General features: G+C 45.0%; 1 protein-coding gene across 1 annotated transcript in view; it reads left to right on the top strand.

The window, feature by feature from the left end:
• Positions 1-17225, top strand: part of FAT3 (FAT atypical cadherin 3) — a 573936-nt gene that overhangs the window by 520984 nt on the left and 35727 nt on the right. Inside the window, exons 17-19 of the mRNA XM_061202721.1 lie at positions 904-1047; positions 3871-4068; positions 6973-7771. Coding sequence (XP_061058704.1) covers positions 904-1047; positions 3871-4068; positions 6973-7771 — 1141 coding nt within the window. The remainder of the gene's footprint in view (positions 1-903; positions 1048-3870; positions 4069-6972; positions 7772-17225) is intronic.

Below are 17225 nucleotides of genomic sequence, written 5' to 3'. Positions count from 1 at the left end.
AAACAGACAACGACAACAAAAAAACACACATTGAATAATGGGAGTAAATAGGGATGGACTAAAATGCAGCCGGAAGTATTTTCATTAGACCTTAGAAAGAATTTGTTGCCAATAGATGCTGGTATTTTCTTATTTATGGAGGCTTTAAAGAAAAAGAAAAAAACTGTCTTTCTAGATGGTTTGAATTTTGGTACTTCCAAAGCAAGAAGGCAGAAAAGTATATTCAGCATTGGGATCCTGTGGTCCTGGTTTCATGAACAGCATTGACCCTAAGCGAGGAGATACAAAAGGATGACCTGAAGGTATCTAGGTCAGAAAGAATGATCCAGCAGATTCCTCTGTCCGAGGTTAAACTAATTTTCTAAACACTGTCTTTTTTGACCAAAAATATGTGTCTTCAAAGTGAAATTTAAATATGGAAAAAGATGCCATAAGCATGATGCTTAAAAGTAGAAAGACTTCACTGGGTAATAGAAGCCCGTAATATACTCCCAAAGTATCAAAACTAATACTTAGGACAGATCAGTTGTGACAACTGTTATAGTTTGAACAACGGCCAAGAGCTGTGGTTCTAACCCGGGCTGATTTTACCCCCAGGGGACATCTGGCAATATTTGGAGACATTTTTGGTTGTGACAAGCAGGCAGAGGCAATATTGACTTCTAGTGAGTAGAGACCAGGGATGCTGCTAAACATCCTGCAACGCACAGGTCCGCCCCCGACAACTAAGAATTATTTGGCCCCAAATGCCAGTTGGTGCCGAGGTTGAAAAACCCCGGTCTAAAGACTCAACATGAAGATGGCTTATCTTCAGCAAAGCATTGTGAGCCTGCAGTGCCTGAGTGGGCCCAGAAGGAAGCAAGCGCTGTGATTCTTTACTGTCGGCCCTTTGTGCTTTGGCAGGTGTCTGGATACTCCCTGCTCGTCCAGGCAGTAGACAGCGGCATTCCTGCGATGTCTTCAACTGCCACTGTCAACATTGATATTTCTGATGTAAACGACAACAGCCCAGTATTTACACCTGCTAACTATACCGCTGTGATTCAGGTGAGCAAATCTGGCCTCCCAGGCTCTTGTCCTTATGCACTTCTCCTCCTTCCTCTGCTGTTAATTACTCGTCATGGTTTACTCTTGTTTTTACCTGATATCAACTCATCCCATCATAGGGCTAGTATGAAAAGAGCCTGATTCTTCAACTGCAACTGATTAATAAAACGTCGATAAGTGCTACGGCCAATGGGGTTCTTTCAAGTGTCAGGTGCTTTCCGTACACGGTCTGTCCTCACGACGGCCCTCACTTTATAGTGAAGGAGGTAAGGATCTGAGAGGTTAAGTAGCTCAACCAAGATCATGAAGCTGTTAAGTGATAGAGTCAGCGTTTGAACTCAGGTCTGTTTTCTGAAAAGACTATTCTCTTCCCACAGTGACAGGCTGCCTTTAAGCCACTTTGTGCTATCCTAGCAGGGGAGGGAGGTTGATACAAACCATCTTGTTTGTCAAAGGGAGATTGGCCTTCAGGCTAGAGCTGCTCCTCATTAAAACCAGTCTTCCATAAGCAGCTTGTTTAGCAGTTTAAACCCACTTGCTCTCTAAAATTAGACTTCAGGAGAGAGTGACTTACTGCTGGTGTTCTGCTCTCAGAGAGGATGACTTTTCTTCCCAGCTATTTTTTTTTTTTAATTCAAAAGATATCTCGTGAGCATGGTACTAAGTGCCAAACTACTTCCATTTCCCAGTATTTCTAGAAGCTGAAAGTCCGACTTCAAGAGGATCAGGAAATCCAGTCCAGGAATACCGTCAGCATGGAGGACTTACAGGAGACAGGGATGGATATATGTGTCTTGTGGGACCACAGATATTTTTAGGAAATCAGCCTCAGAATCACCCACCACGGGTTCCCAGGGCTTTGTGGGTCGAAGGTGAGATGAGAGTGAGACAGTCTTGAGGGGCGCCTTTGGAACAACGTTCAAGACTTTTGAGTCTGGCCATCTATAGGCCCCCAGCTCCCCTGCAGCACTGAGCCCCCCCCCCCACCCAGGATCAGGCTGAACAGCTCTCTGCTCCCTTCCTACCCCTTTCTCAGTGAAACTCGATACCTTCCCCAGTGGTATTTTGGTTTCCTCTCCTCTCCGATGCTCTTTCCAGCAGCTGTGCATTCCTACCCCTCCCCAGCTTCCACAGAGCTCCCCCCAGGCTCTGCCCCTTCCCCCACTGCTCTTTCCCTCCCCGGCTCTGCTCCCCACCTGTCCCCAGGATGCTGCTCTCTGCCTCCCCTCCCCCGCCTCCGCTCACTAGCCCAGCGCAAAATGGGCTCTGCCTACTCAACGTTCAGTTTTATGACACGCGTCGATCAGCTTGACAGACTGTTCTCACACGCACTCCAGGAAGTCAGCAGGGAAAGAACAGAGACTCTGAGCCCATGAGCAGTGACCGTGGCTTCCGTCTGCAACACCGGGCCCGTCTGTGTTCTATTTCACCCTCCTTCCTCGGATGCGACCCCTCAGGCACACATCCTCTTACCCTCTCTCTTGTATGGAGGAAATGGCTTTTATAGAGGGAGCAAACAAATCAATAAATCTTCTATTTTGCATGGTGCTGAGGATATTGTCAGTGTGCGCCAATAAATCTACGCTGGGCTGGGACGTTTCCACAACTTATTCCAGAGGGAGACGGTGTCTAGTTCCTGATAACCAAAAGGCCACTTGAGAGGAGAAGCAACGTGAGAAGTCTCTGAGGTTCTTTTCTCCTCTTTCTCCTGCAAAAAAAAAAATGCTCCTCCCATTGTTCACCCCAGAATAATTTTCTTTTTCCAACACATGGTTCTTATAAGACTAATTCAGCGCCTAAAACATGAGTGCGCCCGCCCCGCCCATGACTGCTGTCATGCAGGGTATCACTGTCTCCATCTTTGTAACCCAAACTCAGTTAATCCAAAGTCAATGTCATCAGAAGGCCTGAACTAATGAAACTGACTTCTGGCCCGAACCATGGTAATGCTGAAGTCTAAACAGAGCAGAGCAAGGAAACCAGTGCCTGAGCCACCGAGGAGTTTAATTTGGTGTTTTCAAAGTAAGGACAACCTTGGGCCCAAGAAGGAGTAACTAGGAGCCTTCGTGTTTCCATCTGGGGTAGAAGGCAGAGTTTCTGCAAAATCGTGTTGGCATAATGACATCCGGACTTCCGAAACTTCTGATGAAGTTACAGATTCCTTTTCTCTTCATCCGCTAACTGAGGAATATCCATCCCATCCCCTTTCCCTTCCCTTAAGAAACAGCAAAACTGTGTTCTGATGGCTGGGGTGAAAAGCCCTATTTTTCACCTGACACCCGCCTTTGTATTTTTCCTGGGAAGTTGCCAGGATGTCCCCCTAAAGGGTCCGGTATTGTGACTCTGTGTCACCATGTTGGGCCTGCGCGTAACTGTGGTAAGTGTGACGAAGTGCTTTCCCATCCTGAGAGGTTGATGTTGTCTTGGCCCGAGAGGATTTCTGACATCGTCATGAAGGCTGACGAGCACCGTGTATCTCCGGAGCCGTTCGGGTGAACTCAGGGCAATTCCAGCCTTTCAAGGACAAGGTGTAACCAGCAGCATCCTTGGAACCTGCAAACCCATTCAAAGCCAAGTCCTCATGTTTTCACCTGCAGCTCTTTGTCTCACAGGGCAGTTGTGGGGTGGCAGCCAAGGATGGGAAACATGACGCTTACAGAGGCCAGCACATTTTCAGAAGACAAGATAATATCACAGGGAATCCCTTCCGCAAAAAGCCCTGTTCCTAGCACAGCACTCTTAGCCGGTAATGATGGGTTTTTTCTTTTAAATGTGAGGAGAGGTGTAATTTTATCTTCCCTTTTAATATACTCTCTTATGCAGGAAAATAAGCCAGTAGGCAGCAGCATTTTGCAGCTCGTGGTGACAGACAGAGACTCCTTTCACAATGGGCCTCCCTTCTCCTTCTCTATTTTGTCGGGAAACGAAGAGGAGGCATTCGCGTTGGACTCGGATGGGATCCTGCGCTCAGCCGTGGTCTTCCGGCACATGGAGTCTCCAGAGTATGTGCTGTGTGTCCAGGTACAGCCTCGTCCTCTGCCCGCATCAGGCCAGCTTTCTCTCGTGCTGGTTGCTGGGCCCGTTGGTTGGGTTTTCTTTGTCGAGCAAGTCAACATAATTCATTACTGCGCAGGAATGTTCCCCTTTTAATCTCAAATTCAATTTCACACCAATAAGAGTGGCCTCTGTATGTGAAATTGAACAGGAAGGAAAGAAAGCATCATTGTTACAAGTGGGACGTTCCTGTAGGGTGTGCCGGGCTGACGGTCCCTGGGCTTAAATCTGCATTCTGAAAATTCCTGGGGTTCTAGTTGAGCCCCAAAGACAACTCATTTGTCAAGGCTTGCTGCTTGGTACTGAGAAGTATTTCCCAGGTCAACCCAAGTGGGGAAGCAACCAATCCTTGTCCTAATGTGATTGAGCTATTTCATGGCCTCTGCTTTTGAAGAGACCTCTGCTTGGTAAGTTTCCCCAGTGAGGAGGGAGGGGAACAGGGACTGAGATGGCAATGGCCTCCCAACATTTCAGCTTCTTCAAGGTCATGGTGTAAAATGAAGCGAGACAAAGAGGCAAAAGTGGCAGTTATGGGAAGGGTGTGGATAGGAGCAGGAAAGAGAGAGCGCCAAAAATTCACTGGGTGCAAATTTTGCCAGTACCAAGATGTGGGTCCCATCAGTGAAACTGAGTGACTTTTTTTTACCCACAATTGGCACAGAGGGCAGCCTAAACTCGTTATTAATGGTGGCAATAATAACAATAGTCATTCTTTATATAGCATTTAATTGTGTACCTTATTTCTTTGGATAAATTATGGCTTACTCTACTCCACGAAACCTTCCAAATTAATGACTTTTGGCTCCAAGCACATTGATAAACTCTTCGGTTGCCACCCGCGCATCCAACAATATTATGTGAATGATTTTATATCACAGTATAGGTCCTCAAGGGCAAGGAGAGAGTTTTAGTGCCTTCTCACAGAAGCTAGTACAGTTCTTTGCATACCTTCTCTGGTTGTTAGAGAGCATATTTCACATCTCAGCCTTGGTAAACACCATGGAGAGCTTTCTCCTCCGAGTCCCTTATATTAAACTACCACCAAGTTGCACGTTTCTGCCTTCATAAAGTCCCAGTGTGCATCAGGTATGTTCCCTTTGCCATCACCCCACTTTATTCTATATCGCCCGATACTCATACTATTGCAGAAGCCTTCTGGGTGTTCCTCTGGCTTCAGCCTCATTCTTTTCTGATCTATCCCTACACCCCTCCAGGCTAATCATTCCACTTTGATTATATCAGTCCACTTTGATTATGTCATTCCACTGAACCAGAGGTCAACAGACTATAATAGCCCCTGAACCACATCCTGTCCTCAGCCTGTTTTTATAAGTAAAGTTTTATTAGAACACAGCCTCACAGATTCATTTACATATGCTCTGGGCTTCTTCTCTGCTGGTATGATAGTTGAGTAGTTGATAGAGATCATATAACCCCAAGGCCTAAACTATTTCTTATCTAGCCCTTTACAGAAAAGGTGTGCCAACCCCTAAACTAAAACCATCTGAGCTCCCTAGTGCCTGAAAACTTGTGAATTCTGGCTCTTTCAGACTTCAGGCAGACATGACTGTCCAGTCCTTCTCAGGCCACAAGCCCATCAGTCTGCCACCTTACAGCCGGTGGCTTCATGCCTTTCTGTCGCCTTTCTGGTTTTCGACATCTGAGTGGGCAACCTCTGGCCTATAGAGTCCAAACTCGTCACTGTCTTTTGAGGCCATACACAGTTTCACTTCAAGTTCAACCTAATTTGCTAAATTTATCTCTTCTTACGTGAATTTTCCATTTCAGCATCTCTGGTTCATATAATTCATTTTTAAAAGCATATGGTGATGGTAATAATAAAAATAACAACATTACATTAACTCTCACATACTAAGTACTTCTATGAGTCAAGCCTGTGCTAAGTACGTTGTAATCACTGTGTCTGTTAATCCCCACAGTACAAGAATCCTGTGAGGTAGATGTGACTATTTTATTCAAATTAAAGATACAGAAATTGAAGCTCGAAGAAGTTAAGTGACTTACTCCAGGCCAGACACATAGTGAGAGGCAGAGCCAAGATTCAAACTCAGGTCTCTGTGATGACCAAGCCCGTGCTTTTATACTGCCTTCTACATACAAGGACACATCTCCCCAGATGGTACCTGGCCTGCAAGGTCCTTTGCAGCCCCGCATCCTGAAATACCCGCCCTGGGGACCCAGCCCCTGAGAATCTGCCCTTCTCAGAAGTCCTACAGCACTGACTACCTTCACATTGCACATGGCAGGTACTCAGTAAAGATCTGTTTCAGCGTAGTGGTTCTGTCAACTCTTATGTAAAGAAGGAAGTCAAAATGGGTTTTTTCAGGCTACCTATTTTGCCCTTCACTGTACCATCTTTTATTCTAAACCTTGATATTGTGTACTTCTCACTTTAAATAACATTGTTTCTTAAATGTGCAGAAAAGTGCTGTCTGGTCCAATCTAAAGCAAAGAAGCCAAAAAGAACAAAGATTTCTCCTACAAGTGGGAATGCCACTTTATGGGGTTCCCCTGTGGCTTCTGTCCAAAATTAAAACAAGGCCAGCCTGTTGTGGGCATGCTGGATCCCATAGCACCCTCTGTTCTCCCTCCCAATTCACCCCCCATGGCTTTATTGTGTTGACACATTTTATTGTCCATAACAGAGTGTACATATGGGGACCCCAGGTGATAAATCACTCCTCTTACTTAAATGCACATCCTCAACATTTTGCAGAATAGTGGCGGGGGATGGAGGAAGAAGCAAACGTGGTTAAAGGAACAGATATCTTCAGAGTTTTGTTGATTTTCTTTTAATTATTATGGGTTTTTTTCTTACTTCCTTGGCTTTCTCCCTCTTGGTTGTTTTAGGCAAAAGACTCAGGCAAACCTCAGCAAGTTTCTCACTCCTACATCCGCGTGCGGGTCATCGAGGAAAGCATCCACAAGCCCACAGCCATCCCCCTGGAAATTTTTATTGTCACCATGGAGGACGACTTTCCTGGTGGGGTCATTGGGAAGATCCACGCCACAGATCAAGACGTGTACGATGTCCTCACATTTGCCCTGAAATCGGAGCAGAAAAGCTTGTTCAAGGTGAACAGTCACGACGGGAAAATCATCGCCCTAGGAGGCCTGGACAGCGGGAAGTACATCCTGAACGTGTCAGTGAGTGATGGCCGTTTCCAGGTGCCCATCGACGTGGTCGTGCACGTAGAGCAGCTGGTGCACGAGATGCTGCAGAACACGGTCACCATCCGCTTCGAGAACGTGTCCCCCGAGGACTTTGTGGGGCTGCACATGCACGGGTTCCGGCGCACCCTGCGGAACGCGGTCCTCACCCAGAAGCAGGACAGCCTGCATATCATCAGCATCCAGCCCGTGGCGGGCACCAGTGAGCTGGACATGCTGTTCGCGGTGGAGACGCCCAACAGTGAGTTCTACAAGCCGGCCTACCTGATCCAGAAGCTGTCCAACGCCAGGAGACATCTGGAGAACGTCATGCGCATCTCAGCCATCCTGGAGAAGAACTGCTCCGGGCTGGATTGTCAGGAGCAGCATTGCGAGCAAGGCTTGTCGCTGGATTCCCACGCGCTCATGACCTACAGCACAGCTCGCATCAGCTTCGTGTGCCCGCGTTTCTATAGGAACGTGCGCTGCACCTGTAACGGTGAGTGCGGTTCGGAGAGTTCCCTCCCCAGTCCTGAGCTTTCAGAGGTGGCCTGGGTTACCATCCTGGCATGCATGCATTCGTTCATTCACTCATTGGACAAAATATTTACTGACCGCCAGCGATGTGCCTCATCACCATGAGGGATGCTGGGGCTGCAGGGTGAACAAAACAAGCTCCGCCCCTTCTCCGGTGGAGCATGTAGCTTATGGGTGGCACAGACATACAAACAGGCTGGCATAATCCACGTGATGAGTATCGTTAGGGGAAGCACAAAGTCCTGTGGGAGGACCCTATCAAGAGGGAAGGTTTCCTGAAGGGACTATCCTCTAGGTTGAGATAAAAGATAAGTAGGAATTAGTCTCTCTCTGTCTGACTTACTTCACTTAGTATGATAATTTCTAGGTCCATCTGTGTTGCTGCAAATGGCATTATTTCACTCTTTTTTATGGCTGAGTAATATTCCATTGTACATATACGTGTGTGTGTATATATATATCTATAGATATATATAGATATATACCACATCTTCTTTATCCATTCATCTGTCAATGGGCATTAGGTTGCTTCCATGTCTTGCATATTATAAATAGTGCTGCGATGAACATTGGGGTGCATGTGTCTTTTCAGATTAGAGTTTTTGTCTTTTCTGGATATACGGCCAGGAGTGGGATTGCTGGATCATACGGTAACTCTATTTTTAGTTTTTTAAGGAACATCCATACTGTTCTCCATAGTGGCTGCACCAAGTATCATATGATATCACTTACATGTGGAATCTAAAAAAAAAATTATACGAACGAACTTATTTACAAAACAGAAATTGACTCTCAGTCATAGAAAACAAACTTATGGTTATCAAAGGGGCAAGGTGGAGGGTATAAATTAGGAGTATGGGATTAACAGATAACAGTACTATATGTAAAATAAACAACAAGCACCTACTGTATAGCACGGGGAGTTATATTCAATATCTTGTAATAACCTATAATGGAAAAGAATCTGAAAAAGAATATACATATATATATATATATATATATATATATATATATATATATATATAAATGTAGAACTGAATAACTTTGCTGTACACCTGAAGCTAACACGTCATTGTAAATCAACTATATTTCAATGTAAAAAAAAAAAAAAAGTAGGAATTAGACGTGTGAAAACAGGTAGGGGAGGGACAGCATTCCAGTGGAGGGGCTGTTTGTATGAGGCTTAGGGGCAAGACAGTAACCTACACCGAGGGGATTGAAAGAGATTTCCAGTGATGACAAAGGAGACTTGTGAGTCGGCCCAGTGATCACAGAAGAGCCATTAACCAGGGTGAAGTTCTAGAAATTATCTCAAAGCAGTGGGAGCCATTGGCTCATTTGAGGGGGAGAAGTGACAGAATCAGGTCTGTATTTCATGACGAGCCTGCTGGCTACAGAGGTGAATGGGTTAGACGGGGCCGGGCCAGAGGCAGGGAAACAAGTTCAGAAGCTATTGCAGAGGGTAAAGGCAGATGGATTTGCTTTAGTGAAAAACAGGGGCCAGATATTCTGGAGCACAGTCAAGGGGTAGATTCAGCCCTCAGAGCGGCAGAGATGGAATGGTTTGTATTTGTCGATGTAACTAGAGTCACTGAACCTTGACCTTCCCTGGTCAGAGGCCATAGCTGCACAGAGTTGCATGACCACAGTGGTCGGCAAGAAACCTTGCTCTCTCCCTCTTTTTCTCTCTCTGACATGTGGCGCCATAAATTCACTGCCCTCTTCGAAGAAAATTGCACCTGGAGTTTTTCTAGCCAGTGAAAACTTGGCCCAAAGGTACTGTGGCCAGAAGAGAAGCCATTTATAAAACATCCTTTAGGTAATTGAGGACAGGCAGGGCCCCTGCCCTCTTCCCCTGTAGAAAGTTTTGAGTTGCACTTTGGAGAATGAGTTCATCAGAGGAAGGCCCCAGAGATCACAGCTCCCTCCAAGAGACCTTTTGATGACCTCCAAGCAGCCTAGAAGAGTGCTGGCCACTCACTCTGTGGTCCCCAGTGAATTCTGTTTGTGTTTTCATCAGGTAGATGCAGTGATGTCCAAACTATTGAATATGTAAATTAGCTCCAAAGTAGCTCCAAAGTAACTCCAAGCATGTGTGCTAGGTGAAATGCATTTCTGGCAGATGCCACCAACATGCAAGATTTATGAATGCCAGCTGTCCAGACCCTACCTATATTTCCTTTGTAGGCAAATTGATTTATGCACCAAAGCTCTGCTAGAGCCTTCCTGCAGTGATTCACAGCAGGGTTCAAAAGAGGTTCGAGACAGGACAGGGCAGACTCTGCAGGAGAAACTAAACCAGCTAATTAATCCTTATGCTCTGAGAACTCATTTCATTCAGTAAAAAACTGTGGTGCCGGCAATGTCCTAGGCACTGCAGATTCAAAGTGAAAAAAGACAGTCCCTGCTCTTAGGAGCTGGCCATTGTGAACTCAGCTGTTGCAAGTACCTGTTTGCATTAATAGTGTTATAAGGAATGCTGGGGAGGAAAAAGGACAGAGTCCCTATTGTGGCCAGAGGAAAGCTTTCTGTGACATTTAGGCACCAGAGACCACCTATATTCTAAGTTTTGAGGGATGAGTATGAGTTCATCAAGAAGAGACAAGGGGAGGGCAGGCTTAGCAGTTTTCTTCAAAGCAGGGATTTAGATTTTGTTGGAGAGAGGGGTCTTGCTCTGCATTTTGCATGAGACACTGATATTTTAAGTGCAATGAGTTTCAAGGTGGTATCCTGGCCCAGGACTCCTGTCCTCGAGTCCCCATAAATCTTTCTACTCCCAGGAAACCCAGAATGCTGGAAGTTTTTGTGATTCAGCCCCCAGACATCCCAAGAGGAGGCTTTCTCGGTTTAAAACGCGAGCATTTCCTGAACAAGAACTCTATGCAGACCCAGCCCCACTTCTCAGCCTCTTTTCACCTTTAAGTCACTCTTGTAATTAAGCTGCAAAATAAAATACTAGATTTTAGTGGTAAAAGGACATCAAAACATCATCTGGCCCAATCCCCATCTTCAGCAGCTGATATATGATAATCTCCCTTTTATAAACGTGGTAGCTCCCTGCCTTGCCCAGGGCCATACGGCTGGTGAGAAGGGCATGCTGATTCAATTAAGGTTCATCTTGGGCCCCTGTTTTATTACCTGCATCTTAAGAACAGGAACTTTTCCATTTTTTAGATGATTCATAGCCCCAGTGCTATGTACTCTATAAGAATATTCAAATAACCCCATTTTTCCTGACTGATCACCAACCTCACAGACCCATGGCAGAATAGCAGAGGATCTCAGACTCCAGTATGCCTGTGGCTTACTGGAAATGCCCACTACTGAGGCCCACACTCAAATATAGCAGGAGGTTTTGGGTGGAGCCTAGGAGTCACTATATATGTAGCCTGGGTGATTCTAATTCTGGCGGTGAGGAAACCAAACTCTAAGAAATTTCACATCAACATAAAATAGAAAAACTTTCCGCTGTGTTCAGAGGGCAAACTCTTAATTATAATAGTAATAGCTCTCTCAGTTTTTCTAAAGTATCCTCTTAAATAAAAATACAGTGAAGAACTGTTAAGGAAAGCATTAATCATTTTAGACATTTTCTCATTTATTGGAAAGGAAAGGTAATTGACGTCAGTAAATGCCCCCAGGCCCCCAGACACACACATATACACACACACACACACATGCACACCCGGTATTGCTGCTTGTCTTTTTACCCTAGAAGGTTGGCAGATACAATAAATGGACTTTCCCACCACTTGGTGGAATAATTAGGATGATAAATAGAGGTAGCTGCCCATTCTGGGCTGTGTAGTAATATTTATACAGATTTGACCTCAATATTCTACCCTCCTCCCAACTTCCAACCCATCTTTCTCTCATGCAGACTTTTTTTGGGTCAAATTAACATCATTAACATCTTGAACCAAAATGCTGAGTTGCTTTGACAAAACGAAAACAGGCTTGAAATTTAGTGCCAAAGAGCCTCATTATATTCCAGCCCCCATGAAGCATCACGTTTGAACAAAAGTTTGAGAGATACAGAGCTCTGAGGTCGTGAGGTGGCTCCTGGTAAACTTTAGATGTTCGGTGAACTTTGGCACTTGGGTAAGAAAGCCCGACACCAACCTAAACGATGGGGAATGATAAAGGCCCTTGAGCTCCTATGCGGAACCCAGAGGACAGAGCATTGGGGCAGCCCGTGGGGCAGTGGTGATTGTCCATTTTGGAAAATTTTCATTGATTTTTTTCAAAAGTCTAATCTAGAAATATATCAAAAAGGAGACACTTGTCCAAGAGAATGGACTCGCCATGAGACCATCAGAGTTTAAGACCAATGTGTTTATGAGGATGTTGGTGGAAGTGGATGCCTGATTTGTCTAGTCCTGGTTCAGATATGGAACCCAGACTAGAAACTAGAGCTCCAGTAAAATGCGTGGAGCGTCTGCCGTGGGTGAGCCCTGTGCTGGCAGGGGTGAGGGTGACGGCAGCCGCGCCCTCAGCCGGTGGTGTATGATGCCCTGTAAGGATTTGCAGGGCAGGGAGAAGAACACTGAGGGTGATGCCACCTGCACTAGGTCTGAAAGGATGCCTAGAATTAGGTAGGTGATGGGGAGGGAGTGGTCCAGGCTGAGGACCATTAGAGCCAAGGAATAGAGGTGAGAAACCGTGTGCAGTGCAGTGCCCAGATGAAGGCATGGACAAACATAGCAACTAACATTTGTTGAGCAGTGACCTGTTACTGTGCTGTTTTTCACACATGTGTCATTGCACTTAACCCTCATCATAACCCTAAAGGGTAGGTATCATTAACTTTCCTCAAAAGCTAAGGAAACTTGGACTTGGAAAGATCAGTTGACTTGCTCAAGGTCACAAACTTAGTAAGGGTCAAGCTAGGATTCACACCTGGCAGTCCTAACCACTGTACCCTATCACCTCCGCACAGATTCGAAAGGAACTTGAAATTCACCCAGTCCAACCTCCCACCCGCTACAGACATCCTGTTTACTCCTGGCACAATAATTCAGCCAAGGTTTGAACCCCAGTCCGGGCACTCACTACCTCACAAGATGAACCTAAGACAACTTCTTTCTTCTAGGGCACCAAAATCCACCTCCTTGTGATGTCACCCAGCTCCAGCATTTAGAGCCACACAGAACCTGACCTGTCTAACCCCTCCTGTACAAGTTGCCCTCCAGTCATCTAAGGATAGTTTTTAGGACCCCTTGAATCCTCTTTTTCTAGACAAACAGCAGAAGTTCCTTTGCTCCTTGGCTGTGAACAATAGGAGCTAGAAAGAGTTGTAATTCGTGTAGTTGGGGCACAGAATAAGCATAAAGGAAGGAATCCTCTGTCCTACTTGAAGGAGTCCATGAAAGGCATTGGAAGCAATGAATAGTCCTGGGAAGGCATTTTGAGCAGAGAGAGAAGTGAAGAGAAAAGCCCAGGGATTCGGGGCACCCTTTCATTTGCTCACTCACTCAACAGTGAATTAAATACTCTTCCAAGCCCTAGGCGGGCTGCTGGAGATACAGTGGTGAGTGAGGCTAACATGGTCCCCATCCTCATGGACCAAGAACCGGCATCATGTACCGAGCGAACAACAGGGAGCTCAGTTGGATTGATTTGGATGGTGGGGAGTCTGGACAGTCCTGGGAAAATATGGTAGGACAGGTAAATGGAGCCTGTGAGAGGCAGCCACAGTGATGTACTTCTCATAAGCACAATAAAATAAAATAAAATGATGAATGCTTCTGCAAGGCAGTAAGACACTTAAAACTTAGCCTTGATGAGTTTTTAAAAAACATAAAACAACCTGAGATTGGGTTTGCGCTTGGGCTGGGGATTGTTAATGCTAATTCCCAAAGGACAGAGCCCATTGTCCCAACCCCAGGGATTCTGAGTAATTTAGTGTTGTCTCCGAATCTTAACCAGATTCCCCCTAAAAACTGGGAAGTTTTTATTTCTCATTCACAACAGATACGTCTCTGCAGATCCCCGATCTCCAGCATGCATGAGTCCTGAAGTGCCAGGAGAGGTTTGGAGGTGCCCACTGTGGAGGTGATACCAGCTTCTCACCATGTGGATAATCCCTTGTATATTCCATCCACACACAGCTGCCCCAGAGAGGATATCTTGAATGAAACTGTACTTAGCCTTTAGCAGAATCATCCAGAAAATATGGCGGAGCCAAGCAAACACCAATCAACATGATTCTGTGCTTCTGGGAGAACCACAAGAAACCACTTCAAAGCCAAGGGACCTTAGGAGAATGTGTTTTAAAACTTCCTGCAGGCCAGGAATTAAGAAGGAAGCTTATTGACTTATGTGGCATTGGCTGAGACATGGCATCTTGGCAAAGCATGTGAACTCAGGGTGTAGGATGTTTACCATCAGTCATTAGATTCTCAGTATAATGAGGCAGTGATATAAATCAAGAGGTTGAATAAGCTCAAAGTGGCAGCAATAATAATCTCAGCTAAATACTGATGTATTAGCTAAAGGCATAGACTTAACGCTGGGAGCTGTGGGAATTCTGGGGAGATAAGGAGAGGAGAGTCATACATAGGGAAGTAAGACCCTTTTAAAACCACGGGAAGTATCACCCTCCCCCTCCCTGCAGGTTCCAAAGCTCTGAGCTTCTGCTCAAGTGAATTGTATATTGTCAGCTCTGTAGAAAGTGACCTAAATTTCCACCCGAGCCAAGTTTCAGGGGTGGGAAACCTTGTGATGAATGGCCACATCATGTGCACGTTTCTCCTGGTAGAGAGTCTTTGTGAAAAGAATACCTCTGCCCGATATAAGCTTGTGAAGGGGCTAACCCAGCTGCACATGGCCTGTGACGCTGATTAATAAAAAGCTCCTCCCATGCACACAGTATTTCATATCATCTGTCAGTTTACAAATCGTGAATCTGACCCAGAAAGAACAGCAAGAAAAGGATTACACTGGAGTTTCGATCTCTGCCATATTGTCAGGCTAGTGTCTCCACTTTGGGGACCTTGTAGTAATTTGTTTTTACTCTAATTTTTTTTCTTTACAAGTTGCTTTCACATACATTAGCCCATCTAATGCTCACAACTCTATGAAGAATCATTATCCTCATTTTTCACAAAAGAAAAGCAAGACCCAGAGAAGTCAAGTGACTTGTTCAGAGCCACACAGGAAATACGTTGAATAACTAGTCAGAGCCAAAATCCAGGGCTGCTGCTTGTCAATGCCGCACCCTTTCCTATTACACTGCCCCACCTTCCAGAGGGGACCTAGGGATGGGAAACAGAGATTTCTCTGCCTGCTTTATGCTCTGACAATTGCTAAAAACATCTGATCCTTTTGCCCTGCCCTGACGCACCACAAATGGTGTCAGTTGGTTTGAGAAAGTGGGACCCTTCTCCCTTCATGCTCACTCTGGCACCAAACTGATGGATGCCTGGAGATGCAGAGCATGAAGGTCTAGAGCCTGCATTCCCCCCAAGCTGTCACTGATCACAGCACAAGTTAATTAAACCTGGATTATTTAACGATAGTTAATAAGATAAACTTCCTCCCAGAAGCCAATGGCAGCAGACACTGTTGTCCCTTAACGGTTGTACGGGAGTGGATGAGGCACTTTCTTCCACCAGAGAGAGGGTCTTTAAGACTCCTAGGTATGAGTGCTTCTCTGCAAAGGGGATGATGTGAGCATATGTTTTCTAAAAACAAGTTAACCCCTCAACACCCATTGAAAGCATACTGGATTCTATGTTGCTGGAAACTTTACAGCTTTGGCTGGGAAGAGGGTTGTTATCCCCAGGGAAGTGTCCCCAAGACCCAGGCCTGGGTACATCAGAGGTCAAAGGACACACGGCATTGTTCAGGGTTGGCGTATGAGGGTCAAGTCCCTCTCACGATAAATATTTCAGAGAGGACCTAATTTCTTATCATAGTTGAAGAGAGGGAAGAACTACCGTATCGCATATGGGGAGTATTTGGTTTGGGGAAACCTGTTTTTCAGTAACCAGAAGTCTGTCTCTACTTGGAAAAGACTGCATTTCGTGCACATGCTCACATCTGCCCCCAGCTAAGGAGCATGTTACATTTACACTGACCTCCAGACTCTAATCTGCCTTCGTACTTCCTTGAGTCACAAGAGAGCAGAGGAAACTGACAGCAGCAGCTGGAGCCAGAACGTTTATGGCTACTCCCGTCCCTGGCTGGGAGGCAGGGAGGGGGCCCCCCTAGGATTTTTAAAGCATCGAGAGACAGATCGCTTGCCAGAACTGTCCCTTCTGCCTTAGGAAACCCATTAAAAAGAAAAGGAAGGAAAAATAAGCTATCAAAGTCAATGACTGCTGGAATGAATAGAAATATACATTATTATATGTTTAATATTTATATTAATATTAATTTAGAATGCACTTATTATAATATATTAATATATTATCTATCTGTCTTCCAGCTAGAGTTTTTATAAGGGGGACTGGATCTAACGCAATTCATTAATTTAATGAATTTAACTATATGGGTTCTACGGTTATGACATAAGGAAAGGAGAAGAAAAAGAGCTGTGAATTTGAACTGCAGTTACTGATCTAAGTGACTTTGTGCTTTAACCCAATATAAGCGATATGGGTGATAAAGTGAGAAGCCTAATGCTAATTACCAGGGCAGGACTGGTGGTAAAAGAAAAGGCCAAAATATGTGAATAAAAGGGAGAAGTACTCAAATGCTGTGTTTATTCTGAAATACAGTGTTTAGCCTTTATTATATGCACTCACAGCTGGGTTTTTTGTTGTTTTTTTTTTTAATTTTTCTTAAATTTTTTTTATCTTATTTTTTTTACCATAACTCCTGGCAGGAGAAAATAGCCTTGCTATCATGGGTTTGAAATTATCTAGTGCTCTTTTCCCCTTTAAAACAGAGGCTTTGAAACTGCATTATTGATAATGCAAATTTTCTAAGCAATGTAGCCATTGCATTAGGGCAAAAAAGACTCTGAATGCAGTATATGTAGCTGTATCTCAGAAACAAACACAGACATTTGTAGAAAGGATATCTTTTGGCCGGCTAAAACAGGACATGGGAAGAGGCACGTCCACAGAATGGAAAGGAACAGACTTCTTAAATACATAAATTACTGTTCCCATGTCTAACTGGAAGTTAATGCCCAGGTAATTTAGCGTTACATCCATTTGATGGGATGAATTCTGTGATTCATTTATGCTCATTGCTACCTCCCTGTGGCGTGGTTCCATTTTTGAGCCCATGCTAACTAGTCAACAGGTAGGAGCCACCTAGGAGTTTGCAGGCCTCAGAAATGGAAATGAATCCAATCATGGAGACAGCACAGAGTAGGCTGGGAGAGTTGTGAACTTACCTTAAGTAAACATTAACATGTGCATGCAGTCAAGCCACTAACGATGGTAGATTCATTCCCAAGAAAC

This window comes from Eubalaena glacialis, chromosome 10 (genome assembly GCF_028564815.1).
Source record: "Eubalaena glacialis isolate mEubGla1 chromosome 10, mEubGla1.1.hap2.+ XY, whole genome shotgun sequence".
Classification (NCBI taxonomy): domain Eukaryota; kingdom Metazoa; phylum Chordata; class Mammalia; order Artiodactyla; family Balaenidae; genus Eubalaena; species Eubalaena glacialis.
Note: the sequence above shows the minus strand (reverse complement) of the source record. Positions and strands in the feature narration are given on the sequence as shown.